This window comes from Drosophila simulans, chromosome 3R (genome assembly GCF_016746395.2).
Source record: "Drosophila simulans strain w501 chromosome 3R, Prin_Dsim_3.1, whole genome shotgun sequence".
NCBI lineage: Eukaryota > Metazoa > Arthropoda > Insecta > Diptera > Drosophilidae > Drosophila > Drosophila simulans.
Window position 1 is genome coordinate 6,854,103 of NC_052523.2, and position 26,101 is coordinate 6,880,203.

The following is a 26,101-nucleotide window of genomic DNA, read 5'->3' on the forward strand; positions in this document are numbered from 1 at the left end:
CCATCTAATGATTATACACTTTTAAAGAGTCTTTCAATGCTTTCATTAAGTACACCAATCTGTTTTAGTGTAAAATTATATATTTTTACAGCTTTTTGTAAATGGAATAATACACTTTAAAGTGGTTAATCATTTTGTAATTTTTGCACTTCGAAATCGATGTCCATCAACAGGGTTTTTATGTATGGGTTTACATTCACTGCTGATGGCTGTAGATCCTCGCAGTGAGTGGCCCCTTAAGTTATTAAAATGGGTTAGTAATTTCTGAGATTAATATCAAAATCAATGTCAGCTTACCCTTTAAAATATAAGTCCGATTGTGTTTTCTCACCTTAGTAGCTGACCAAGCGTCAATTTCTGGCTGGGTTAAGAAGACGCGCTGCATCTTTTCACTGCTGTCCAAGTCCCTAAAGTTATGATCAGTGTTTTTCACTTTCTTATTTATGTAACAGTAGGAAAACTTGTATCCAAAGACATCAGCACACATGTCTAGCCAAAAATCAAGTGGAACGTAATCAGAAGTCTGAAAGTTTCCAAGCTGAGTACAACATTGGTACAACCAAAGGCGTGCTAAAAAAAAAGACTTTTGTGCAAGATTTTATGATGTTTTGAAATCTGCGTACATGAGTCTGTGATTAATCGAACATCCCGCAAAGGCGTTAAACTGGAAACTGAGTCGTAGCACTTTGTCGAATTTTCATTAAGTTTATCTCTGAGGTAGGAAGTAAAAGAGGTTTCCGAAATCTCATTGCAGGCTTTTTGAATATTGTTTTCACTATTGAAAAGAAATGAATTATTTACTTTATATTTACCACTAATTTACATACTTTTCGTATTGCACCAGAGAACCAATGACTTTTGTTAATCTTTCAAATAAATTAATTACATGAAAATTATTGACGTGGTCAAATCCGCAAATATTCATTTCCACAAGCTTTGAAGTATTATCTTTTTTAATGGCTTCTCGAAGAGTTTGGAAACCATATATGATCTCATCATGACACTTTTTACCACCAATTTGTTGAACAATCTTAAAAACTTCTGAATAGTATTCTTTTAGTTCAATTTTAAACTGAAACGGGGCACTGGAACCCCAGCCCAAATCAATCAAGTCTGGATAGAGTTTGGCAAACCAGGGCACCATAAAACCTGAATACGATCCTCCCACAAGAAATACCTTGGACTGTCCAAAATAAGTGGTATTTGATTTAAAAAATCGTATTAGTTGTGCCACATCTGCCATTGCCTGAGGAACTGTGAGGTATTTTAGGGACTTTAAGCTGAGATCTCTAGAAAAGACAATGTTCGTTATTTATCATTTTAATTTGTTATTATGGTTGAAAACGCACTTTGTCGCCTTACTTTCTCCATAGTAACGATGTTCACTGTGCACCAGATATCCGCCATACTTTTTGGCCAAGTCGTGCATAAAACTCTTGCTCAACATAATGTTTGAAACATTTGTAGTAGGCGATAAAATTGTTCCCTCCCCACCAATAAAGAAAAATATTGTGCCATTTGGCTTGAAATAATCTTCCTTGATCATATATCTCTGAGAAGTGTAAGTGGTTTAAGACTTTAAAAACTATATGTAATATTTTTGATACCATTTTAAATGTTCTGGGATTCTTATGAAAATGATCCAATTTCTGCTCAATCCATCTAAACTCAATAGTTTCCTTGTCGGATCGAATTCCAATAACAAGAGCACTTATATAAAACAAAATTAAAATGCGCTCACACATTTCTGCTACTACTAAACTGGTTGTGAAGTTTATTTTATTTTTATAATGTTGCAGTGGGATTTAAAGTGCAACTAATCAATTGTGCAAAGAAAATCGGTTGACAATAAATATTGTTTGTAACATTTTGTCACATACCCATTACAAGAAATATATTAATTTATTAGAAAAGTATATATCCCAAATGTATTTCCGTATGTGAATTTGATTTGCATTATAATGCAAAATAGAAAGCCGTCTCAGCTTCCAAAATTTTCCAAATGGCAGAATTCCCGCGCTATATACTCAATTGATCATTTATTCCATTTAATAGACAGATTCCTCAATGGGCCACTTCCGTCTTAGATTTCTGAATAGGGCTCAACACGTGTTCCAAATAAAAAGGAAATCCCTGGAGCAGTTCGATTTTAATTAGTCCCATCTCTCAGCCGGAAACTCCACTCCCCTAAGACAACCCTTGAGAATTACTGAACACTTGCACACCAAACACGTACCAAGTGCGACTCAACAGGGGCATTGAAGGGTTAACACCGGTGCCGGCGGTTTTCCTAGTTCAGATAATAGACCGGAAAAGCGAAAAATTCGTGACACTACAAAGTGGTTCATAGACTAGTCGAATTCGAGGCAGAACCAATCAAATATGCAGGCTCGAAATCATCAAAAGAATGGCGAAAGGATGTGCGTGTGCAGCAACTATTTGCATACTAATTCGAAAGAGCTCTTTAAGTATGGAAATATGCTTGTTCAGCTCGGTTCTTTAAATCACATTAGTTTCTGTAACTTTCACATTCAATAACTTCAAAAAATCAATATCAAATCTATATCTTTATATATTGTCTCTTTATCGCAGGTCATCTTCTACGACTCGGACTGGAATCCCACTGTCGATCAACAGGCCATGGATCGGGCTCATCGATTGGGCCAAACGAAACAGGTGACCGTCTACCGACTGATTTGCAAGGGAACCATCGAGGAGCGGATTCTGCAGAGGGCCCGAGAAAAAAGCGAGGTGAGTGATCGGGGGACAGGAAACCCTACGAAACCAAACCGCAAGACTCTTCAAGTGCTCTGTTTTTCTTTTGTTGCATCGCATATTAGGCACGTGCTTTGTTGGGAATAAAAAACCCTCCTAAAAACCGAAGGCATTGTTGCGCCTTTGGGATTTTGAAAAAGTGCTCAAAGCGAAACACGAGCACTTGTAAATGGGATTTAAATGGTTGGGGCTGGTAAACCAACACCGGAAATTAATTATACAATTGGGTAGGCGACATCTCGGTTACGCCTCCTGGCTTCCTCATAAGATCGAGCACATCTTCGTTTTCCTGTGCATTTATTGGCTAAATTACGAAACGAGTAACAAAAATGCCTTGATTACCATATGAAAGTATTTTGAGCCGACAAGTAAATAGTCTAGGAAGTTAGGTTACCCTTTTGCGCTATCCCTGCTCTTGTACGAGTTTCGTTTCATTTCCTGCCTTGAATGTCTAATTTTATTCAATCAAATATTGGTATTTTCTCCCCCGAACTTCAGATACAACGCATGGTCATAAGTGGCGGCAATTTCAAACCCGACACACTCAAGCCCAAGGAAGTGGTTTCATTGCTATTGGATGACGAGGAAATTGAAATGAAATGTGAGTAGATTGAAGATAAAAGTGCTGTATTTGAAACCAATTAATATTTATTTATTCCATTGACATCAGATCGCCAGGAGGCCAAACTGCAGTCTTCTTCACCAATTCCACCGGCAACTCAAAGCGAACGAAAGAGACGACATCCCCATAAGGTGAGAACGACTAGCCCCAATACAAAATCTTGTTAGTACGAAACGATCTGTCGGCCGTTTCATGCATGATCCAGGCTGACTGCCTAATGGCCGTTTATTAGACCAAGTTTGCACTTGCTACACGACAAGTTTCCACTGCGCTTCCTAATGAAAGTAAATGATCTTTTGAGTGAGGTTCAAATTGCGAGTGCGTCTTCCATATACAGAGAGCAAAAGCGAGGCGAAGCCCGGCTCAGTTGTTCTTGGCCTATGGGTTGCATTGGTGGTCATGGTCACGTGATTCATGCAACATCACAGCACACCCATACACACACTCACACGTTGCAGAAACAGCAACAAAGACAATTCAATTTGCTACAAAACTCAACTCATCGTCTTGGCTGGTCTTGGTCTGCTTCATAGCGTGCTTTGAACCTACTCCGTGGCCCATGAGCCACTAGCACTTCCAGCCGACTATATTCATTCATCCAAGTGCGGTGCACATTAAGAAACAAATGGGTCATTAATGAAGTATTACTTGATTTTACTAAAGTTCTATGCAACCTTTTGTTAATGAATAGTTAATGGATAGTTGTGTACTGAAACGATATTTTGTTTTCAACTATTTGGAACTCCATTTGAAAGCTCTTTTAAAAATTAACTCTGCCGTCTTCGAAGTACTTGCATAAATATTCTTACAGATTTCAAATAGAGTGCTTATAAGTAAGGCTCAGTATCTAACCATTCCTTTTTTTCCAGTGTACTCGTACTCCCTACCAGATACTTCATACTTGCTCTCCAAAGCAAACACTTTGCTTTTACCCTACTTGGAATCGCAGCGCTGTCTCCCGGAGACTCTTTTTAAAAAACAGTTTCAAGTGCTTTTTGGTCCGCTTTGGCTTGGTTTGGGATCGGATCGGATTGGTTCAGTTTGGTTTGGTTTGGGGTGCAGGCTCTACTACTGCCAACCACCTCCAAACTCGGGCCCTGACTCTTCTTTGTGTTTTGTTTTTGTTGGTTTCGCTAAATGATTTTGTGCGTTCAATGGAACACTGATTATGGTCTGGTGCTGCAGCCGTTGCTTCTTCTGCCTTTGGGTCTGGGTCTTCGTCTTGGTGGCTTCTCGCCGTTTTTGGTTCTACGAGCACTGGCTGGTGTTGTGCCTCCTTTTAGCTTAGTAGTCAGTCGGGTAGTCGTACTCCACTCAAGTTCATATGCCACCAGCCGACACAATGTTATTGTGGCACGCAGTCATATGCCAACCCCTTCGCCTTCGGATTGTCAATTCATTTACGGTCGGAAGTTCAAGTTTCCAATGCGCGTATGGTACTTTTCATGTTTTCAGGTTAAGTGCAGCCATCGTCTTCCTTCCTTTGGGCCATTCGATTGGAGGGAGGCATTCAATTGGAACCGATTCTGCTCTGCAAGATTTGTGTCGCTGTTGTTTATTACAGAAACGGTTTATTTTCGTTACAGATATAATGATATATCATTTGAGCAAGTACTTTAGGAGCGGGTTAGCTTTATTGGTAGAGAAATTCAAATTATCAAATTGAGAACTTCTTTGATTGGATTTTAATGAATGAGTGCAATGAATTTATATTTCACGATAATTAAGTAAAAAACCCGGATCACTATATTGCGTGCTATACAATTATATTGTCTACTTCTTGTTATGTAAAGTCGTTTAGCCATTCGCAATGGGTAAACGAGTTACTTTATCCATAATTATTATAATTTAACTTTTCAATTATTTTGCCAGGAACCTTCTTTTTAAAAGTGATCTCTCCCACAACTCTTTCCCCATTTCGCCCTAAACTTTAACAATGAATATCATTAATTTTTGAGCGATTTACCAAGCAGCTGAGTGCATGTAGGAAAATTGCTACTGTTTTCCCAGCAATTGACTATCAAAATCTGGGCGAAATGTATGCAAAACTCTTTACCCTACTTCCGAACAATTTCCTCAAGCATGGCAATTACCACAGGTCCACCTCGCCTCCCGAATACGTCCCATTTTTAACACTATCCCTCCGCTTGACCAGCCCAGAACGCAAGTCTTAGTTTTGTTCAAGTTTGGCATGAATGACTTTAATGCCATACACCAGGGAGAGGGGGTGCGAGATAACTTGGCATAAATTATAAATGGTCTAAAGGGGAGAGTTCTTGGGCCAGTTAGAAGATACGAACGATAAGCAACCGTTGTTAAAAAAAAAGACCAGCAGATATATCTCATTTCCGTTGCCCATTAAAATGCTAATTGATTTGATTGTTACATTTGGGAATTAAGGTATAACTTTTTAATGATATTGTTTTTATTGTCTTAGGATGTAAATATGGGTGGCACCACCATAGCGGCCACATCGGCTACCCAAAACCCCGATGACGATGTGCCCAGTTGCAGTTCGGGGGCAAAGCGCCTAAAGTTGGAAACGGAGGAGGACTTCATTGACGTGGGCATTACGTCATCGGCCTCGAGTGTTGGCACGGACAGCAATCATCCCACTCTCAGCCAGGAAACCTATGTGCCAGGAGCAACCTGTGTCCAGCAGACGGAAATGGATTCCGAAAATGAGGCTCTGGTGGTGGATGGTGATAGCCCAACGATGTTGGGTCAAAACGAGTCCATGAGTAAGTACCAGTTGAATTCTTGGGGCACAGCTTTATTATTGGTTTTAAATACTGCAATCACATTGTTTTTATTTTCTAACAAGTTTTAGCGATAAGTTTTTGGGAATTTACGACTTTGACTTGCCCATAAAACAGACACTGTCTGTGATTATGTGGGTAGCATATATCCCATTTAAATCTCAAATTGCTTTGGCTCGATTTAAATAATTTGCGACATGCGGCTAGTTATTCCTCCGGAACGATCACATTTTTAATGATTAATAACCGAAATTATTTGGTAATCGCCAGCCTTATGGAGGCAGGCGAAAATGTGGTCTACCAACTTAACTTGCCTCTAACTGAGAGCATGTCGGTTGTTATGAGTTGCCAATTGCATGTGGGATGTGCAACGATTGCAGCTTGTTAGCTCATGCGATTTGCATTCGCGAACGATAGAAGGAGGAGGTGGTGGAGGGGGTGAGGCCAGGTGACTGCAAAGCAGAAACATTTCAAATTTGTTTAACAATTAACCAATCGAAAGTACAAGACGTTGAAAAGTAGGCAACGAGCAAAAAGCAACCGTATAGCAGCCGTAACAGCAGAAAAAAAAAACTGATGTGAAATCGCGACAAGTGCAACGTCAGCAGATCGAAGTTGCATGTTGCTGGTTGCACGTTGCCGGTAGAGAAGGAGAAGGAGGAGACCAGCAGGAACAGCTCCGATGGCATCTGCGACTTGACCAGTTTGCTGCTGCCCGTTTGGTTGGCCAAATTGTGGCACACTCACTGATTGGCCTGCAAATTCACTGGCGAACGCAGCTAATTTTGCCTATGTCCCCGTTCCATCTTGTTACTGCAAAAGCGCGTCTGTCGCTTGATAACGTTTTCATTTCGACCTGATGTGGCTGTTGTGTTGTGAATACTACCAGTTCGACTCCTGTCCAGTTCCCCTTCTTGGAAGACAGTGATGCCCGTTGGACAATGGAGAGTCTGGGAATAGAAAAGGTACAGGAAATCATACAGAAAACAATATTTTCTGAAAAATGAATAGCGCATTAAATATAACCAGAATTTTAATACCTGAAACACTGTAAAAAATGCTTCTCATATTTCTAGTTTTATAGTACTTTTCCTTTCCGAATAAATCCATTTTGGCATTACTACTTTTAGATTTCCCAGACAAACGCAATCCAGTTTACTTTCGACGTAGTTGATTATGTTTGGTTCGCTTGTCACTTGGCGTTCGGTTTTTGTTTAGCCTTCGCTTTTTGCTTAGCATTTAAATGCCACAAAAACCCAATGAAAGCCGAAGAAAGACAGGAAAAAACTCAACGAATTGCGGCTCATAAATAATTTTTATGTGCACAGGGCTTGGCCAAAAGACACAGCTAATTTAATCAATGAGCTCACGTGTTGTGGCTACATAAATTGCCAATCCGAGCGGGCTGCTCTCCTTGTTTTGATTTCGTAATGCAAACCGACATTTATTTGCTGTTTACTGCTGTGCCGAACAAAATGAGAAATTGTCATGAGTCCGGAGTTAGACATTCTACTGTTGTAATTCTTTGAAATCAAATACTTCTTGTGAGCCAGGCGTATCTAAATTATTTGCCTGATGTTTCGCATTCGACTGCATTCCATGGCCAGACGGGAAATACACTGAAAGAAACACATGTTATGTAGTCTGCTTAAAAGGTAAAGCAAATATGTCTAGTTATGTATATTTTCTTGTTGTGCAAACGATAAGTGGATCACAAGAGCTTAATGTTATACAGCAGGAGTGTTTTTTCTTCGCTGCAATTGACCACATTTTTGCCTTGCCATCATTCAAATTTCCTAGTGCGTGCACAACTTTTTCCCACTTAATTGTCTTGTGTAACACGGAGTGAAACAATTTCTTAATTGGTGCCATTCAATTGGGACACGTGCCAAATGTGCAACTTTCACATAAGCCAAACATAATGCAGCATAACTGAGGCGAAACACTAAACGATGCCATTACTCCACCCGAATTAAATATTCATTAGCCCAACCCCGCGTAGATCATAAGATCCTTGTCCACTTTGTCAGCGGAGCTTGTGAGACATGAAAATAATTAAACCAAAACACTTGTTCAACATACGAGTACCCGTATATAAATCGAAGCTCTCAGGGAACAGCGGCAAAAAAGTATCTCATAGAATACAAGTTAGCCATGAGATACAATTACGCTGCGAATCTTAGCAGCAAATCAAAACTGCGAACAAAAACTTTGATTGGCCACAAAAATTCACACAGCCACTGGTAACTACAAAACAAAAAAACAAAAATAAATAAAATAGTAATGCATTCTCGAATGCCAATCATCCGTAGGCACACGAAAAATGTGCGTTTCGCTGAGCATTCTGAAGAACTCAGCCATCAATTGCATAGGCTCGGTTTGCTAATGGTTCCATTTCAGCCCAACTGGCTTAAAGCCCGGACTTTGGCGCATAAATTTACACCTTATTGGCCCCCATAGCGCCCATAGCAAGTACGTGCCGCGGATTTGTGGTAGCCCGACTCAGCATTTCATGTGGCCAATTGCAGTTGGCCAATTGCACTTGTCAGGCGGCCGGCTCGAAGCTCGAAGCTCTAAAATTAAAGTGGTTTTGACTCAAATTGGTTAATCATATTTGCAATGTGAAAACGAAACGAATCCGCCTAAGAATTTCGCTTTAAATCGGTTGGCTTTGCATTGCTTGGATTTAAATGCGTGAATTTTTAATTGGACATCAAACAAAAAAAGGAATAGTTGGGAATTACGGAATTATGCGCTGATTGATTGATTAAAGATTATCTCAATTAAGTGTATTTTGACAAAAAGATTTCAATTGATTACGATTTTTAATGTTTAGTGTACTGAGAATGTTTCATTTTAATTCATTGTTTTAATTCAATGTTAAAATAATGAACTGTGAACTGAACTATGAGGAATAGAATTTCGTAAAATATATTTAGTTCTTCCAGTTTAACTTAACAATTTAGTGACAGGAGTCGCTGAAAAGGAAAACTGAAAATAAGTGCCCTTCAATTACGATTCGTGTCCAAAACGCACCCCTAATGATCCCGAAAAAGAACATACTTCACGCCACTTTGGTCCATGCCTTTTTTTTAGTCATTCCCTTTGGGGTGTTGCCCAGTCACTACATACAATACATTTTTTAGAAGAGGGCTCCACCAGGAAGAGGTCCTGGTGCAGAACCATCTGCCATCACGTTTTTGGTCATTAGCTAAATGTAGCGTAAAATTGCTGGCGTTTCCGTTAGTTCGAGTCGCATCTGTGGTGTCAATTTCACACATGTTATGAGCACTTTGCGGTCGCCAGATTGATGACTCTTTCGAAACGAAACGGAACCCCAGAGTCCTTGTCCTTGTTATGGCTAATCCCCTGAAAAGTTCCGGCCCGGAAGTGTCCAGACAAATGCCCACCGACCGACCGGGCTTTAATTTAAAATTCATGTGGCAAAGCCAGACAGAAATCTCTGTGTGGCGACAACAAATCATGACAATGGCAGTGAACAGCGTACAAACACAATGATGACCACGACTGCACCTCATCAAATGCAATGCGCTGGCGAAGATGATGATGAAGATGGGCGACACGGCCAGCAGAGACCACCGCTTGAAACCAAAACCAACCTGGCCAGAAGGCAGACGCAGCGTTAGAAAGGCCAGAACGGGTATTGTAGGCATACGACAATCATTGGATAAAAAGTGCGATCGATTGCAATGCGCACCGAATTTCAATTGGCTGCAGGAGCCTACCCCATCGATCTTGGACTCCAAGTGGGGAATACAGTTGCCACTGCTGTTAGCAGCTTGCAGCTTGCAGCCTGCAGTTGGCCATCACCATCGCCAGCTGGCCACGAAAGGAATTGGGTTATGACCTCGAATGCGTGTCGCCACGGGCAATGCCACAATGCCTCTGGCTGGACCCACTGGCTTTCATCGAACCATGGGCTCGTGATTGAGCCGTTTGGGTTTCAATGCGCGGCAGTAAAAAGCTGAAAGTATCTTCAGCATTTTTCAAGCACTATGCCGAGCCCCGGAATCGAGAAAAATGCCTGGAAAATTCAGCCTCTGGCATGTCTTTTTTCGAATCTACAATTCTATTGTCTTCCATGTCACAGGAAAAAATACCGATCTTAAAACGACTTATATCCCGCTTATCAGGCATGCCAAAATACCAAAAATGCTTAATATTTAGTTTTAAGTAGTCTTAGATTCTATACTCGGCATTACAAATGTAAAAAATATAAATATTCTGGTTAAATACCCAAAAATACAAAATAAACCAGATAAGATGTAATGCCAAGATGGTACTAGAAAGCTGTAAAAAAATCAAAATTCAGAAGATTTAAAAAAAAATAATAATTTAAGAGTAAACTTTTTGGACATACGACAAAATCTGTAAAATAAAATAAAAAATATGACGGCCACACAAAAACTCCGAGCTTCGACGATGAAGTGGTGCGATCGAAACTCGAGACCCAAGTCATCGATACCCACTCCCGCCGTGCGCCCGGAACCTACTCGATGGCAAAAGCCAGGACCCATGAGCCGAAATGAGTGGGCCAACTTCTACAAAACTTACCAAGTAGATACAATGGTCCATAACGAAAGATTGCAGGGTGGAAAGCAGAAGCGAGATAGGTAAAACGCCATAAAATCGATCGGTATGGTAGTTTTCTCAACCATAACTCGATCCTCCCTTAGCAAACCAATTGTTGAGAAGCCTTCTGTGGCAGAAGTTATTCCTCTAAGGGAAAACCCATATCGTCTGAGTATGCCACGCTGGCAGCGCCAAAAGTATATTCCACCGCCACCGGAACAGTTTCCCTATCGACCGCAAATCATCGGCCAAAGTGCTCCTCCACGTCCGGAACATGGTAGACCAGTACAAAGGCCAGTGGTTCCGTGCTGCTTCCAGCACGTGGATCTCGAGAACGAGTTTTGGTCTAACCTGCGGTTTCCTGTGTCGCGGAAAGCACTCACAGCCCGTCCCAGCAAGAAGATCTATGAACTGGCCCGGCCACGCCAATATCCACAGAAATGCCACTGCTCGGTGCCCAATAACGAGGAAGAGGTGCCCAAACGTCGGAAAATGTCGCCGCGGGAGTGGCGACATCATCTGCAGCGACTTGAATTCCTTTCGAAACCAAATCCTCGGGTTCTGGCCGACTTACTGTGCTGCTGTCACTAAAATTAACCAAAAAGATTACTCCTTAGATACAGATCACTTACTAAATAAAGTAGATTGACCTGTAGTTAAGAATTAATCGGATTGATAACACTGGCAATTGTTTCATTTTAAATGCAAATCCAGTTATGACCAAAGAAAAGATGGTATAATATGAGATGTATAATAGCTTATTCATAAAAAGTAGGCGTCCAAAATATTTCGAAGGAGTTATCCCTCGACCAGACAGTCGTAAGATAGTACTTTCAAAATTTAAAAAGAGTAAACATAAAAAATCTTAAAAAATATTAAAATGAACAGTGAAGCTTTTGGAACCCACTTGGGCAAAATAAAGACTTCTGAGCCATCGATAGCCCCCATAAACTCCTATCATGAATTTGTTGAGCAGGAAACATTGTACGTAAAACCCAAGGTGCAAGGGCCGCAGCCCTCTTGGGCGGCATGGTGCGAACGAAACTCAAAGCCCGTGAAACGTGTACGGCCTCGTGAGTGCCGAAAGTTGACCCCGTGCACTGTGGTCCAGAATTCGATTTTTTTGGCATAAAGTCTAAAAATTGAGCTACAGACTTGAAACTTTGTACATTTTGTTGTTAAATCACAAATAGTTTGCACAGAAAATTTGAAGTCTGTGCGACCACGCCCTCTCTTGCCTCCCATATTAACTACTGGTATGACTCAGGAGTCAACGAAATATCATTTTTTTTTTTTTTTTAAAGTCGTGTATATTGTTGTTTTAAAAATAATCGCCCTCTTCTTTTTCTAGTTCTACATTTTAAATTTCCGAATCTGAACTCGAATCAGAATCAGATTGTGAATCCAATATTTTGTCTCATGGATCAGGTTTAAAATTATACTGTATTTCCAAAAGACTTTTTACTGCCTTCGGAAGTGGTTTTTTCTATTTTTTCTCTCTCTTTCTTTTAAACTAATTGTTGATAATAGTGGGTCCGAGTTATCAATCGCTCTGTGGAAAATATCACTCATCCTATTGATCCGACTATTTTTCCTTGCATGTGATAGTCGATCCCTTTTGTAAAGCTTATTCCGGGCTTCACTCGTATTTTCAGTTTCCTTTTTAATCTTTCTCCTGCATTTTGGTAAGATAAGTTTCGGCGTCCCATTTGCTTCGGTGTCGTGGAGTTTTCAAAATCTCTAACAAGAATTGTTATCTTTGACGCCATCCACTTGGTATGTTTGGAAATAAATCGGTCTAGTTATCTGTTACACTCGGGCAGTTTTTTTTAATAAATAATTCAAAATTTACTATTTTTTTTTCAATATCTTCTGTCTGTTTCGATTCCTGATTATTGTTGTTGATTGCGGAATAAACGTAATCTGAAACATAACTTATTTGCCTATTGTTACGCCTCCAAATGTCCAGGAGATCGCTATGTCTGAACTCAAAATTGCCTATATAAAATCAAATTTTTAAGAAAACGAGCAAAAATGGGCAAAAGATATTACTTTACCGTGAAAGACAATAGTTAAAGGTACAAACTGACGTTTTTAACTTTTGTCAGAAATTGTCAGAAAATTAGTTATACTCCACGAAACACAGGGGACACGTTAGAATTTTCTGTTAAAATACACATAAATTGGATGTCACACAACATAAAAACAGTACAACTATACATATATTACCTAAATAAGTTAAAAACATCATACCTTGGCATTTATTTTCCATATTTTACTATAATTTTTGGATGCGTATTAACGATTATACCACATGCAAAAGTAAGCAAGTAATTTTTCGGAAATTGCATTCTCTCAATCAGCTTTTTAACACTTCAACTTTAAAAGCTCATAAAACGATTTAGTGAAGCTTTCGGTCAATTTTGTTTTTGGTTTTTATTTATATGATCAATTTTCTATTAGAAAATAATTGCTAGAGGACGATATATTGACATAAAAATTTAGACTTTATGCCAAAAAAAACGAATTCTGGACCATAGTGCCGTGGCAGAAAAATGGTCCGATGACCATTAGGGATTGGAAGCACTTCCTTGCCTGGGCTGCTTTCCGGGCAGGGCCTAAAAATCCACAGCTCCAGAGACCTGCAAAGCCTTTCTGTGCGGCCAAATACTTGCCATGTGCCCTGCAGAAGCGCCAGCTGGACGAGGATGAGTTGCGGGAAAGAATGTTGATGTTGGCAAAGCCCCGAAAGATCACCGAGAAGTATAATACGCCTGACCTACCGCCAGCGTACTCCCCGGCGATCTCTTGGGGCAAGCCACCGCATCGCGATCCCGGTCGACCATTCAAACCTCCTTACGTTCCCGCCTGTTTTCCAACCGACGAACTGGAGGCGGATTTCTGGGCCCAGCTCAGATTTCCTGTCCGGCAGGCAGCCCTCTTGGGAAAGATCACTCCCCGCATCCAGTCTCTGGCCAAACCACGGGTATATCCACCTACTACGCACTGCCTCATTAATAAAAATATGTTGCATCCGCTGGATGTTCAGCCGCCACCACGAAAGAAGTTCACCCACCGAGGCTGGCGGTTGCACCAGATCCGACTGTTGTACCTGTCCAAGCCGGTTTCTAGAAATGAAACGATATTCTTCTAATGTAACATCTAACAATCCTGGGTGCTTCCAAGCTGCTCTTTATATTTGTCCAACACGAAATGAATTTATTAAAGTTTTTGACCCTTAATTTTGTTTGAAGTATGTTTCTTAAACTATACTATATATGTAAACTATTTTTTTTACAAGTTTAGACCCGAAGCATTAACTTTCCCACCATTTGGAAGATTCCAATAATTAAATCTCCTGCCATTTTGATTTAGAACGTTTTATTTATATATTTTATAAAACCGAGGGCATTTATTACCAAAACGTGTACTGGTTCTGTACGGTGCGGTTTTATTTTCAAAGGCTGCATAGGTAGGCGTTTTTTTAGTCATCAGTATGATTTTATAAATCAAACGACTGAGAACTACTATTTTATTTAAAACCGTTGCCATTGGAGCACAAAAATTTGATTTGTTGCCTTAGATACAGTTAGACCCCTTGCTAAATTTTAAGTGATTTTAAATCAATAATCGGGTCACCATGAGTATGATACAAGATGAGACCAAGGCCAGCGTAATCAGCGTGGTTAAGCCGCCACCGAGTTGGGTGGAATGGTGCGAGCGGAATGCCAAGCCGATCGAACGTCGTCTCATCCAGGAGAGGCGCTACCTAACCAGATGGCAGATTCCCGGACCGATGAAGAAGGCGCAGTGGAGGGAGTTCTACGAGTGGGCAGCCTCCAGAGCCATGCCAAAGGAACTACCGGTGCCGGTCAAACAGCCCATACCCTGTGTGGCCAAGTTCTTGCCATGCGCCAGAAAGCCACGCGCAATCGATCCGGACGAATTTCAGGAGAAGGTCGCCAAGTTGGCCACGCCACTGGAACGGAAAATGACGCCGAAGCATCAGTACATCTACCCGGTCCAACCCTACTCCCCAATAATTGTCTGGGGTCAGCCGCCACTCCATGACAAAGGACGACCCTTTAAGCCCCCTAATAAGCCCTGCTGCTTCTTCAATGCCGACATCGAGGACAAATGGTGGGCCGAACTGCGCTTTCCCATCCGCAAGGCTGCTCTCAAAGCCAGGATAACTCCGCGCATCCTTAGCCTGTCGAAACCAAAGATCACGCCTCAGTTCCCACCGCATTGCTATCATCCGGAGCATATCTACGACGTGCTCAATGTCAAGCCGCCACGGAGGAAGAAGTTCACTCCCCAGGGATGGCGTCTCCACCAGATCAGATTGCTATATCTTTCGAAGCCTGTGTCCCGGCCCGAATACGAGTATTTTTATATGTAATGGCGTGTCATATAGCGTCCATAATGTTTTTGATCTAAAGTTTATGTTTGGTGTAATCTGTTTTCGAAATTCAATATTTTCAAAGTTAATATTTTTTTGAATAAAAATAAATATCTGAAGAACAATGAATCTTCCATACTGATATATGCTTTTACCTCCAACTTAAATTGCAACTAAACAGCTAACTGCAGCTGGATCCTTGGACTTTTGCAAATCCGTAAAAAAATTAACAATTTCACGCAGATAAGAATCGCAATTTATATGACTTTATGGCTTACAGTAGCCGGCAATAACAACAGCGACAAAAGCGAAATGTAATCTAAGCCTGCGAATCTGAGAAGGACGAGGAGAGCCCGGTGGCCGGGAAAAAAGTGCCAGGGAGCCAAAGATCCCAAGAGCCACTTAGTCATGGCCGGCGCATTACAGTCAAAGGTGAGGCCTTTCGAGCCGAGATTCCCTTCATTCACTTCGCTTATCGGGCGTAGCAAACATGCGTCACATTGACTTTGGCACCGGGCCCAGGAGCTAGGATCAAGGTTCACAAATGATCATCAGTCAAATCAATTAGATAATTGAATGAATGATTTGTGAAATCCGATTATGCTCGCCGGATTCTTATTCCCCGTCTGCTGCCGAGCTTCATTCTCTGCTGCTTTTCTTTTTTATTTTTTTACTTCCCGTCTCTCGTTTTTTGTCATTTTGCTTGGTGCAATTCCATTGTTGTTATTTCTTTGGGCCTTTCGTGTCAATTGGCAATATGAAGAGGGCTCAGACGAGGCAAATATCACCAGCAAGCAGCAGCAAATCAAACAAAAGCGAACATATTTATTGCAATCATAAATACAACTGGAGCGAAGGGAATACTTACTATCGATAGTATGGGCTGAAGTTTGTTTGGAATAATAATATATATCATATCCGTTGTGATTGATATGCTATTATTCTTAAATATATGTTTTTATAATTCAAACATTTTTGTGTATTAATTTTGTTATTACAAATATATTTAATAATAGCAAAAATAATATTTTTAAATATATTTCTAACATCTACCAAGTACTTTTCGCATTTCAAACCATTTATTATCCCCCCGATTCAACTGTCACTCGCTAATCATCAGACTTAACCCAAGCTAGACTTAATCCATCACGCTCAACATTTCCATTTTGCCCGGTATTTTCCAGCCGTTTTCCCTTGCCCCTGGTTGACAGCTGAATTATGCTAAAAAGCGAAACTTTGTTGGATGTTTTTTGATGTTTTGCTGCAATGCCACGACGTTTGACCGAAATACATGCCAAAAAGCAGCAACAAACCAAGAACGAACTGCCAAAAAAAAAAAAATGAAATAGGCGAGGAAAACCTCTTCTGGGCTGTGTGAATTGCCTTGGATTGAATTTTATTGATAAAACTTATGGCTAAAATCCAAAGTTCAGTTCAATAATATTGCATTGCCGTTCGAGTTGGTCTCGTTCTCGTTGTAACAGTAAAAGTAAACCCTATCACCAAAGGAGCCAGACTGCTTTTGGCCCTCTCTCTTTCGGCTTAAACCGCTTGATGAGCTGGGGACATGGCCACAATCTTGTAGGCAATTCCTCTGGCGACTGTCGATGGCGATGATCACTGCACCGACTAGACAATAATGTCGATCATGGAGTGATGATCATCGGATCGGCTATGATGATGCTGCCGCCACTTGTGTGCGTTGCATACCGAAATAGCGGAGCGCCAGGTATTGTCGCCAAACACCAGACAAGATACAGATACACTCGTTGCGAACAACAGACAACTGGGGAAATAGAACCAGTGGAACAACAACATTGTTGTCTGCCCGCTGATCGCAACTTTTTTGAGCCTGCCGTCGTCGTTTATTTATTTGTTGTCTCTGTTTTATTTATACAACTTACAGTTAGCCGTCTAAGACGCTGGCATATAACCAGTGAAATATTTAAGTTTAACCCTAGACAAATCCTTTTTAAGTGAAATATGTTGGACATAACTACATGTTCTAAATGCATACGATCCTTTTAGTTTTAAATTGTGCCATATGGATATTGCTAATGAAATGTATCATAAATGACTTATAAACTTTTAAACTTAAATTGATTATATGTGGTTTTGAACATATTGTGGTTTTCTGTTACGTGTACTGGCGGGTTAAGAATTATAATATGGAAATATCGCACTCCGCATATTTTTCCCTTGGCATTTCGGCGGAGTCTTGGCCACGATAAAAGTTGAACTTGTTTGTTGCTGCCACTCCGCCATTGTCTTTGGGGCATAAAAAGTAACACGTTGAATGCGCAAATATGGTCATGGCACACATATCGATAGTTAGGTGCCGGCAAAGAATTATGGCCAAGAAACCTAAGAAGGTATCCCCGTCAAGCAGCCGTCAAAGTACCCCAGGCCATCCCCATTAATTAGGCATTTGGGTTGCGAGCCATAAAATTGTGGTAAATGTAACGAAACTCCCATTTTAATGTTTGTTTTTCGTTATACATATATATTGGGCCAGATGCTTGTGGATTTCGTCCAACCGCAATTAATCAATACCGAGTCACCTATAAATTTTCCCTCCTCCTTGCAGACTTCCTCGGTGACCTGAGCGGCATTTCGCCGATGCGGCGACGGCACCACCCGCGCGGCACAAGACGCGGACGTCCGAGGGGCAGCACGCGGCGCGGTGGCGGACACGGCTCGATCCCGCGCGTGCTGACGCCGACGCAAGCGGCGACGCCAGCGGTACCGGCCACGGCGACGCAGGCAGCGGCGGCGGGAACGTCTTCACCCCTACCGCAGCAGGAAGTAAGCGGCGGTGGCGACAATACCGGCGTCCCGCTCAACGAAGAAGGTAAGTACACTTGCAGAAAATATGCGCTAAAGGAGGTTTAGTCGAACTTCAGAAGTATATAATTTGAAAGACAAAAAGTAGGTTCTGTATGAAGAAAAGCTAGCTTTTGGCAATCTGAAAATTATATACTTGTTCAAAAATTTCATGTTCGTGAGCTTAGTTACTAAAGTATTTAATACATCATTTACCATACAGCAAGTATTAATTTAGACAAGTTTTTAAATCAACTTAGTTGCGAACTAATTTTTTCAGTGCAAGTAACTTTCCTTCCGTCACGCAACTCTCACTCCTCAAGAAGTCACCCCTCCGCAAGGATTTCCCCCTCAGTTGAATAGAGTGTCACTTGTCGCTAATCGCTTGTCATAATCACGTTTATCGCTGCCTTTTCCGGAACAAGTATTTTTGGTTACTCAGGCCCCTCCCCCTGAGGTGGTTTTATCTCCATATTGCTTTGTGGTTGATCTACCGGTCGTCCCCCTTTCGTTTTATTCAATTTTTTTGGATATGTCTCGATTACAGCCCGCAGAAATAATGCCTCCACTTTGTGGTACGTGACAATTTTAACGCAGTGCCAGGCGTTTTTACATTACATAACATTTTCAATATTTCCCCCTTTAAGTAAATACCTAAATCCAGATAAAGCATTCTTGAAAGTTCCCCCCTTTCGGTTGGCTGCAAGTCAAGCCAAATATTTGTTCAGAGATTCACATCTGGCTGCTTTATCTTTTCCACTTCTTACTTTCTGGCTTTTCAAGTAAATTTGTGGAAAAGACTATTTTTTTGAGCATTAATTCCTAAGCCATTTAAAAGAACACGTTACGGTTCTCACAGATTGTTGCCAATTTGATTCATAACTCAGCAAAGTAATTCGCATCTGTGAAATGGTAAATTTCCCCAATTTATAGTCAAACAAATTCGTTTAAGAGGAGATAAATCCTGCAACAATGTGGCAATTTTCAGTTGGATTTTCAGGCGCACGACAAATGATAATTGAATAAATCCGCTTAAAGTCCCAGACACCAGACGAGTGGAGCGGGGTTCCACGTGACAGGAACACGTTCCGTAGCTGTTGGCCCAAAATGGAGACATAATCGCAATGGCAAATACGCAACGTTGCATAAATTAAACTTGCCCAGTGGAAGGAGAAGGGCCAGAATGTTTCGGGGGACTTTCGACAATTAAAAAAACCACAATTGCATGCATTGCCGGGGCAAACAAGTAAATGCCAGGATGCGATGAAACGTGCGGTGGAAAATGCCAGTGGAATTAGCCAGAAAGTTGCTTATCCTTTGTTCAGCTTGATCTGCTCGTTTTTCATTCTTCTAATGGAATCTGATAGGAGCTAACGTACAGTTTGTGCAGTTTTCAAGGGCAGATGCAACATTTGTATTGCTAAACATTTAATTTGTTTAATTATAAATGGTATTGAGATCACGGAGTATAGGCAAAAGCCCAAAATTTAATACAACTACAATTCCAACATTCAGATTTAAAAGATATATACTATCTATCTACGTTATCACTTAAATAATAATACTAAATAATGTACAACTTTTAATTTTTCCAGAGTATCGAACAAGCCCCTCCGGACAATCGGCTGGAGTGTCCTGCAAACGCGGACCAGGACGACCTCGCTCGAAAACCGCCACACCAGTCAGTCGTGGAACACGCGGAGCTCCACGTGCCCGCCGGCCAATGGGTCCATTGCTGGTGCCTTTGGGGCGAAGTCCGGATGACACGCCGCCTGGCAGCAGCCCGGCTACCAGTCGGGCGCCCAGTCCTTCAGCGGGATCTCATGGTGCCGTTGGTCCTGAGTAGTTACCCAGAACAGTTAAATTTGTATTTGATTGATAAAAAATAATAAAGCAAGTCAATGTAATTATTTATATTGTTTAATTTTTTACAATACTCAAACAATTCAGCTCTTATTATCATGAAGGTTATACAATATTTCAAGGATTCATTTTTTAAAAAGATTTCAAATGCATACATCCTTTAATTCGGTAATTTAATTCTTATGATTATCAAATGAATTCTTTTTGTAAATATATATGTTAGACATTTTTTTTCACTTGGCACCCCTTTTGCATTTTATCGTTTTAATAATTAGTACAAAAAATAATGACTGTTGCAATCATAAATTAATAAACTTGTAAAACTGTTGGAGAGCTTCCGTTGACACTCGACGCGTTAACCCGACTTGTGATCGCGTCAAGTTCGTTGGCCAAGACTGTGGTACACAGGTATTCACGCATCAGCCATCGAAATAATTGCAGACTGCGGAAACAAAACCATCAAATGTGAGGTGTAATAAAAGTTTGTTTCGAGTCAAACAAATTTTAGTTGTAATCAACACCGCCGACGCGTCGAAATTAGCGCAACAGTCGAGCATACGCAGCCAAATAAAACTGGTAATTAAATTAAGGAAAATGGGAAAACTCTGGGAGAAGACCAAGCTCATAAGGGCGCCGAAATCATTGTCATTCGGCAATTAGTTACGCTGCGTGATTCCCGGTACAAAAGGTTTCTCCAGCCATCAGTTTACGATCTGTATTAAAAGTATACATATTTCAGTTTAATAACCGCGGACTTATGTTAAGGCAGTAGTCTTTTAAACTAAACAGGACACGCTTCTGCGCAGACAATAACACAGAAATACAAAAATTAACACAGATAAAATCAAGCTTTTCCTGCTTTTCATGCTTTTGTTATAATGTAAACAGCATTGAAATTATAGAATAAATATACTTTTCTATGAGGAATGGGTTAAATAAAAATAAAGGCATATATAGTGTCCATTTAGATTTCGTGATTATAGAAATATAATAAAAGAAAATGAGATAATAATTGATCAGGATGCATTACTTACTTACTCACGCATATTGCCCACTTTTTTCAAATTTTGTTTAAGTGCTCATTATTTGAAATGCATTTATCTAAGAGTATCTAACCGTCGAACACATTTCATTTGCTTTTTCTCGCCGCTCCGGCTTGCAGTTGCTTGGCATTGACTCTCTAGGCATCTTAGACTTCTCAATATGACAATTCTTAATATTCCAACTGCAACTTGTTTTCCTTTTTGTTGCTGTTTTTTCTCCGCATCAGAGTCGCCGGCGGCCAGTTGGCGACATTGGAGGACTGTCATAAGATTCACGTTTCGCCCGTAGTCGCTGCAGTTGGAGAATCCGAGAAATGTTAAAAGTGTGCATTTATGCCAAGTGGCATCTGAGGCGGATTCGGGCAGCCAGTCGTTTACCTTCCTCCCACTCCGTCCCCCTATGCATCCAATACTTCTTGGGGGTACTGCGTTTATTAATTAGCAGCCATCTCGAACTCGAAAACAAACTAAAGCGAATAAGACTCAGGAAGTCACATTATGATACCCTTTTATCTTTTTACATTGTTTATACCAGAAAGAATATTTTTGAAATTGTTAGATCTTTTATTATCCTAATAACATTTTATTTTTTACTTAAGCATTTCTTAATGTTGCTGTTCTTTAGCAGATTCATCATATCTGAAAGGGTGATAAGTGCTTCGAATTCGAAGATAACCAATATTTCTCGTTTTTTCCTCAATTAAAAATCACAAACAGCATTTCAATCGATGTTGTCTGCTGCTGCCTCCGAAGTTGTTGTGATTGATGCAGGAAAAGAAAATTGTTGAAAAGCCGGCCACAGGTTGGTCTGCCTTATTGGAAGGAGTTTGGAGCTTGACCCAGCCCGTGCTACGTAAACAAACTACCTTGGGAAGGATCTTTTTGAAGCGCCTAAAAAATGGAAGTTAATCCTTTCTGCAGCTGCTTCCGAATTCGCAGCGGGCACAACCCAAGAACGAGCTCAATCCCTTCTTGTGAGTTAATCCAGCGAAACTAATAAGCCGCAGAAGCCAGGCTTGAATCCTTTCCTGCCATTCTTAGGCGTTTTCTTTCCAACTTAAGCCGGTAAAGATGTTCCGTGGTCTATAAATCAAGACAATAAGCACGGAGCGGAGACGAGCGCAGATTGCATGGCCACACCTTGAAAAAATAAGCAAAAGGATTTAATTTTCTTCAAAAGCAGGCACAAAAGGGGGGAAACCCAAGTTCCACTCCTTTCATGCCCTGCCTACGCATCGGATCGGCTTAGTCCTTAAGTTCTATGCACGGGCATCTTCCAGGCTATCCTTAAAAAACGAAGAATGTGCAGGCTGCTCTAGTTTCCCTGCCACTTAACGAGAACAGAAGAAAGATGGGATGAGTTCCCTCAAAGGACTGGAGAATGCTATTCATCTGGCAGTCTATTTTTGGGAAATTAAAATGTCTACTCCTACTATTTGTCTGCGAGGGCACGGCCTCGGGTTGGTACATCCTTGGGTTTTTTAGGGGATTCCGAACATCCCTGCAGCGACTATCTATCATATGACCCCATCCCCATGGCCGGATGGATGATGAATGTGCGAGTTTGGCGTCTCTAATTCAATTTATCTTACACAAAGTCAACGTCTCTCTATTGCTCCGCATAATGGATATAATGACGGTGCGTAGAGTGAACTTTGTTCAAGACGCAGATGTCCTTTGATTGTTTTTTAGGCGGCTGTTGTTAATGTCAGCGGCAAATAAAGTGCTAGACCGGAGAACAACTCAAGCTGAACTGAGAAGATTTTGCTTTAAGCCAGCCCCCTTTTAAAGTTCGTTGTCTAAGTCATTTGTTTTTACAACATTTTGGCAGCGTTAAGCCGGCGAATCGAAATTCCGCAAATGTTTTAGAAAAACGTAAGATATCCACCGCCCAGGGAAACATCCGCCTAGTCAATGCAAACAATTTTAATGTAAATATTTGAAACAACATGCCATGACTGTTGTACTAACATAATGAGCTCTGCTCTTCAACCTGTTAAAGTTCCTAGTCAGTTAAAAATAGTGCAGACGAGACAGTCATCTCTCTAGCTTTAAGTCGCCGGGGAAAAAACTGGCCCGGGAACCGAGTGGAAAACACGTTACCAGCTTTAATGCATCAATTAAATTTTTTTCTTTTAATTATTTGTATCTGCTGCTGCAGTTGGTGGCTTTTTGTTCCTGCTACTCCTGTCAGGCAACATGCTGCGCTCTGTTTGTTTTTCTACATTTACTTTTTGCACAAATTGTTGCCTGCTTGGGGCATCTTGGAAGCTCGTGTTTAGTGTTTTTGAAAGCCCGGCCAACTCACTTGTCCACAGCTTCACTGTGTGTTTATTGATATGTGTTCATTATTGAGTTAGTTGTGGTTCACGTCGGTTATATCGGAGATACCCTAAGCCAAGAGTATCACCCAAAAATTACAATTTAGCTTAATCCTTTGAAGTATTTTGGAAAAAGTGTACAAACTTATGATAAACAACTTTCTTATTATTGTTATCTAAAATTTAATTTCAATGTTCAGATCTTCTTTTATTTACCATAACATAAGCCTCATATTAACTACCGCATAGCTAGGGTATATCCCAAATCGACTATTTAACGCTTATTCGTTATTAAACTTTGCTTTTGGTTTTTTTTTTACTTCTTTTTTTTTAGTAGATTTGTTAATAAAAAGTCAATTAAGTTGGAAATACTTGTTGTGGACATCTGGCACTTTAATTTTCCTTAATGTGGGAAAATTTATAATATTAGTACTCGAATGGAATATCTTATCTGTATTGTTGTATTCAATGCAGGATAATTCTTTTTTCCAGAATACAAAAAGAAGCAGACCACCCTATCACTTGGCCAAATTTCAATTTGCTCAGCTCCCTTGAACATTTCGCAATTTAACAATTACTCAATTCGGTTGCGCTCCCCAAGCTGGAAACCTACAGGCAACGCTTGTGTCATTAACATATCGCATCCTGTTGATCTGCACCACGATCCGCAGATCCCTGAACTGAAACCGAGACTTGACAAATATGCTTTCAGGTCTAATTATACCCAAGGAGGCAGACTGGATGAGCATGCTCAGTGAGCAGGAGCCGGCCATGTGACCCCGTTTCGGGGAGACCCCTTTGGCTTGGCCAGCTTGCATCTGGTTGGTCTGTAATTACGCGAAATGAAAATGTGAATGTCAACTGGCGAGGGGCAGTAAAAAAAAGGTAGTAAATTAAATTGTATTAACATTTTTCGTATATCTGTACGTCATTTGCTTTGGGTTTTATTCGCGTGTGAACCAAAATTTAGTTTCCGAAGTGCTTAGCATCCGGGCCGAAAAAGAAACGATGCTTTAAAAACTTCAGAAGCGATGAAATCATTTCATTTGGTTCACGCCCTTTCGCCAAGCTATATTGGGAAGAACTCCTATCGGCCGTGATGATCATGTTTTTGTAGCCATTAAAATTAGAGAAGTAAACATTTGCATATAAAGCAGGCACAAGTCCAAGTCAATCGCAAGTGTTTAGCATAAGAGTTACATCGAATTAGCCACTAATTTGTATTTGTGTGGCATCTCTTCTGTGGCCATGTTTTTGTAATTAGTTACGCCTGAAACCGTTCGGAGCTTTGGCAACCTGACTCCCCATTCCGTGCACGTAAATGTGGGAGGGAGTTGGATTGGAAAGATGCCACTGAAGGTCTATCAAAGTCCTCCAAGTCGAAGGCGTCAATGTGGCGCCACCTGGGCCCACATGCCGTGCAATTTCCCTTTGCAGAATTATAAGTACAGCCAACTAATGCAAGACAATACAATAATGTAAGCAATTTCTCTAAGCAATTTCATTTCGGGGCATTTCCTCTGGTTGGTTTGTTTACTTGTCCACGGCCGCTTTCATTGGGGAAATGTTTGCGTGTCCATTCAGAAAAGCTTGCCTGCTTACCAACTAATTATGATTTTATTAACATTTTTAGGCATGACATTTTGGCAAAAACAGTGGGCTCAACTAGCCTCATATCAGTGAATATAATTTCTTTAAGAACTATATCGTTATGGACAAACTATGTGAGCTTAATATTTATCGTTTTATTGAATTTGTCAACCAATAAAATAATGTTAAATATTGTAAGAGTGAATATTACATACATATTTACCTAAAAACCCCCTTTTACCAACCATTGTGCATAGTCATCATACTTTTTGGGCTTGTGGTTATTAGAGCGTCTCTAGCTAATGACTGTTGGAAGCTTGCTAAAAATGGGTTTCCCTGGGAATGGCAAATGAAATTCATAATTTATATGATAAAATATTAATGAACAATTAAATATTTCAGCAATCTTCCCAGGCCAGTTATTACAACTTGTTAGAGTCAGGGAAACATTTTCCTGTAACCTACGAAAAGAAAAAACCCGAAAATTGCCAAGGGATCGAAATAAAACAGAAATCTGCAAAATCGCTGTATAAATTAAGCATTAAATGCATGACATTACTGGGCCAGATAATTTCCATATAAATTATATACACTTATGTTCAACAACAAAAGGCGACTGCTTTCGATGCTGAAAAGCTGTTTACCCAGATGATGTCGCCGCCATTGAAGAGGTCCATGATGATGATGGCCACACTTCGGGCGACAATGTCTTCGCACCTCGCGGCCCTGCGTGGCCCAAACCAAACTTTCCTAAAGTGTGAACATCACACAAAACTTGGATCCGATCCCAGCTGGACACGCGCAAAAGAAAGTGCCAGGTCGGCGGAGCCTTGTGAGCACCCTGCGGACATGTAAAAGTGATTCGGGGTGTGGCGGAATCAGCGAGCGCCGGTCATGGGCTTGGATTTTTCGTTTGGACTTGGGTCTGCGTCTGGGTCAGGGTCTTTAGGTCTGGTCCAGACTCGAGGTGGTGCCTCCGATGCTGATGATCGCGGTGGCAACAGTGACACCCCGGCGATTCCAACGTGTGGACAGTGATGACGACACTTTCTTTTCCCTGTAAACAAAGCTTACACCGAGAAATACACAGCAAGCTACTTTTTTAATCTTGAAGGAAAAGGACCTATCAAGTTTTTGAACAATGTATTATTTCGATTATTTTATAATTCTAAGGCAATATTTTGTTTATTTTTTTTATCAGTATACCCATCTATAAAATTGGATGGTTTGCATATGGGACAAAATCTGACGAATTTTCTTTCTGTGTGAACATTGGCCAGCAGCAATTTGAGAATTCTCAAGGCGAAAGT

General features: G+C 40.7%; 5 protein-coding genes across 6 annotated transcripts in view; 4 read left to right on the forward strand and 1 right to left on the reverse strand.

Annotated features, from left to right (window-relative positions):
* LOC6727454 (chromatin-remodeling ATPase INO80) overlaps window positions 1-19,884 on the forward strand; it is a 35,522-nt gene extending 15,638 nt beyond the window's left edge. The window contains exons 9-14 of the mRNA XM_016176413.3: window positions 2,593-2,751; window positions 3,274-3,376; window positions 3,446-3,528; window positions 5,835-6,138; window positions 17,739-18,002; window positions 19,570-19,884. Coding sequence (XP_016034053.2) covers window positions 2,593-2,751; window positions 3,274-3,376; window positions 3,446-3,528; window positions 5,835-6,138; window positions 17,739-18,002; window positions 19,570-19,820 — 1,164 coding nt within the window. The 3' untranslated portion in view covers window positions 19,821-19,884. The remainder of the gene's footprint in view (window positions 1-2,592; window positions 2,752-3,273; window positions 3,377-3,445; window positions 3,529-5,834; window positions 6,139-17,738; window positions 18,003-19,569) is intronic.
* Window positions 72-1,782, reverse strand: LOC27209092 (putative serine protease K12H4.7). 2 transcript variants are annotated; one of them, XM_039295632.2, is made up of 6 exons: window positions 1,608-1,782; window positions 1,363-1,552; window positions 828-1,289; window positions 624-775; window positions 298-570; window positions 72-235 (listed from the first exon to the last, which is right to left on the reverse strand). In XM_039295632.2, exons 3-6 carry the CDS (start codon window positions 1,241-1,243, stop codon window positions 126-128), a joined length of 951 nt encoding a protein of 316 aa, XP_039151566.1. In that variant the 5' UTR covers window positions 1,244-1,289; window positions 1,363-1,552; window positions 1,608-1,782; the 3' UTR covers window positions 72-125. The 2 variants fall into 2 exon arrangements, with proteins under 2 accessions (XP_039151566.1, XP_016034057.1); XM_016184601.3 differs by having other exon boundaries at window positions 77-235; window positions 1,350-1,552; window positions 1,608-1,781.
* Window positions 10,357-11,430, forward strand: LOC6727462. The gene is made up of 2 exons (XM_002102806.4): window positions 10,357-10,790; window positions 10,854-11,430. The coding sequence occupies exons 1-2, from the start codon at window positions 10,567-10,569 to the stop codon at window positions 11,338-11,340; spliced, it is 711 nt and encodes a 236-aa protein (XP_002102842.1). The 5' UTR covers window positions 10,357-10,566; the 3' UTR covers window positions 11,341-11,430.
* On the forward strand, window positions 11,515-14,361 carry LOC6727463. Its single transcript, XM_016176415.3, has 2 exons — window positions 11,515-11,842; window positions 13,292-14,361. Exons 1-2 carry the CDS (start codon window positions 11,630-11,632, stop codon window positions 13,901-13,903), a joined length of 825 nt encoding a protein of 274 aa, XP_016034059.1. The 5' UTR covers window positions 11,515-11,629; the 3' UTR covers window positions 13,904-14,361.
* Window positions 14,250-15,276, forward strand: LOC6727464. The gene has a single exon (XM_002102808.4). The coding sequence runs from the start codon at window positions 14,390-14,392 to the stop codon at window positions 15,149-15,151; it is 762 nt and encodes a 253-aa protein (XP_002102844.1). The 5' UTR covers window positions 14,250-14,389; the 3' UTR covers window positions 15,152-15,276.
* Window positions 19,885-26,101: the final 6,217 nt, after the last annotated feature.

Bases quoted from the DNA above. Each gene is read 5' to 3' on its own strand.
- LOC6727464 (XM_002102808.4), top strand. From the start codon at position 14,390: ATGAGTATGATACAAGATGAGACCAAGGCCAGCGTAATCAGCGTGGTT.
- LOC27209092 (XM_016184601.3), bottom strand. From the start codon at position 1,745: ATGTGTGAGCGCATTTTAATTTTGTTTTATATAAGTGCTCTTGTTATT. The intron at 1,553-1,607 runs GTATCAAAAATA...TACACTTCTCAG, and splicing joins ATCCCAGAACATTTAAAATG to AGATATATGATCAAGGAAGA. The intron at 776-827 runs GTATGTAAATTA...TCTTTTCAATAG, and splicing joins TCTCTGGTGCAATACGAAAA to TGAAAACAATATTCAAAAAG.
- LOC6727463 (XM_016176415.3), top strand. From the start codon at position 11,630: ATGAACAGTGAAGCTTTTGGAACCCACTTGGGCAAAATAAAGACTTCT. The intron at 11,843-13,291 runs CCGTGCACTGTG...TGGACCATAGTG, and splicing joins GTGAGTGCCGAAAGTTGACC to CCGTGGCAGAAAAATGGTCC.
- LOC6727462 (XM_002102806.4), top strand. From the start codon at position 10,567: ATGACGGCCACACAAAAACTCCGAGCTTCGACGATGAAGTGGTGCGAT. The intron at 10,791-10,853 runs GTAAAACGCCAT...ATCCTCCCTTAG, and splicing joins GGAAAGCAGAAGCGAGATAG to CAAACCAATTGTTGAGAAGC.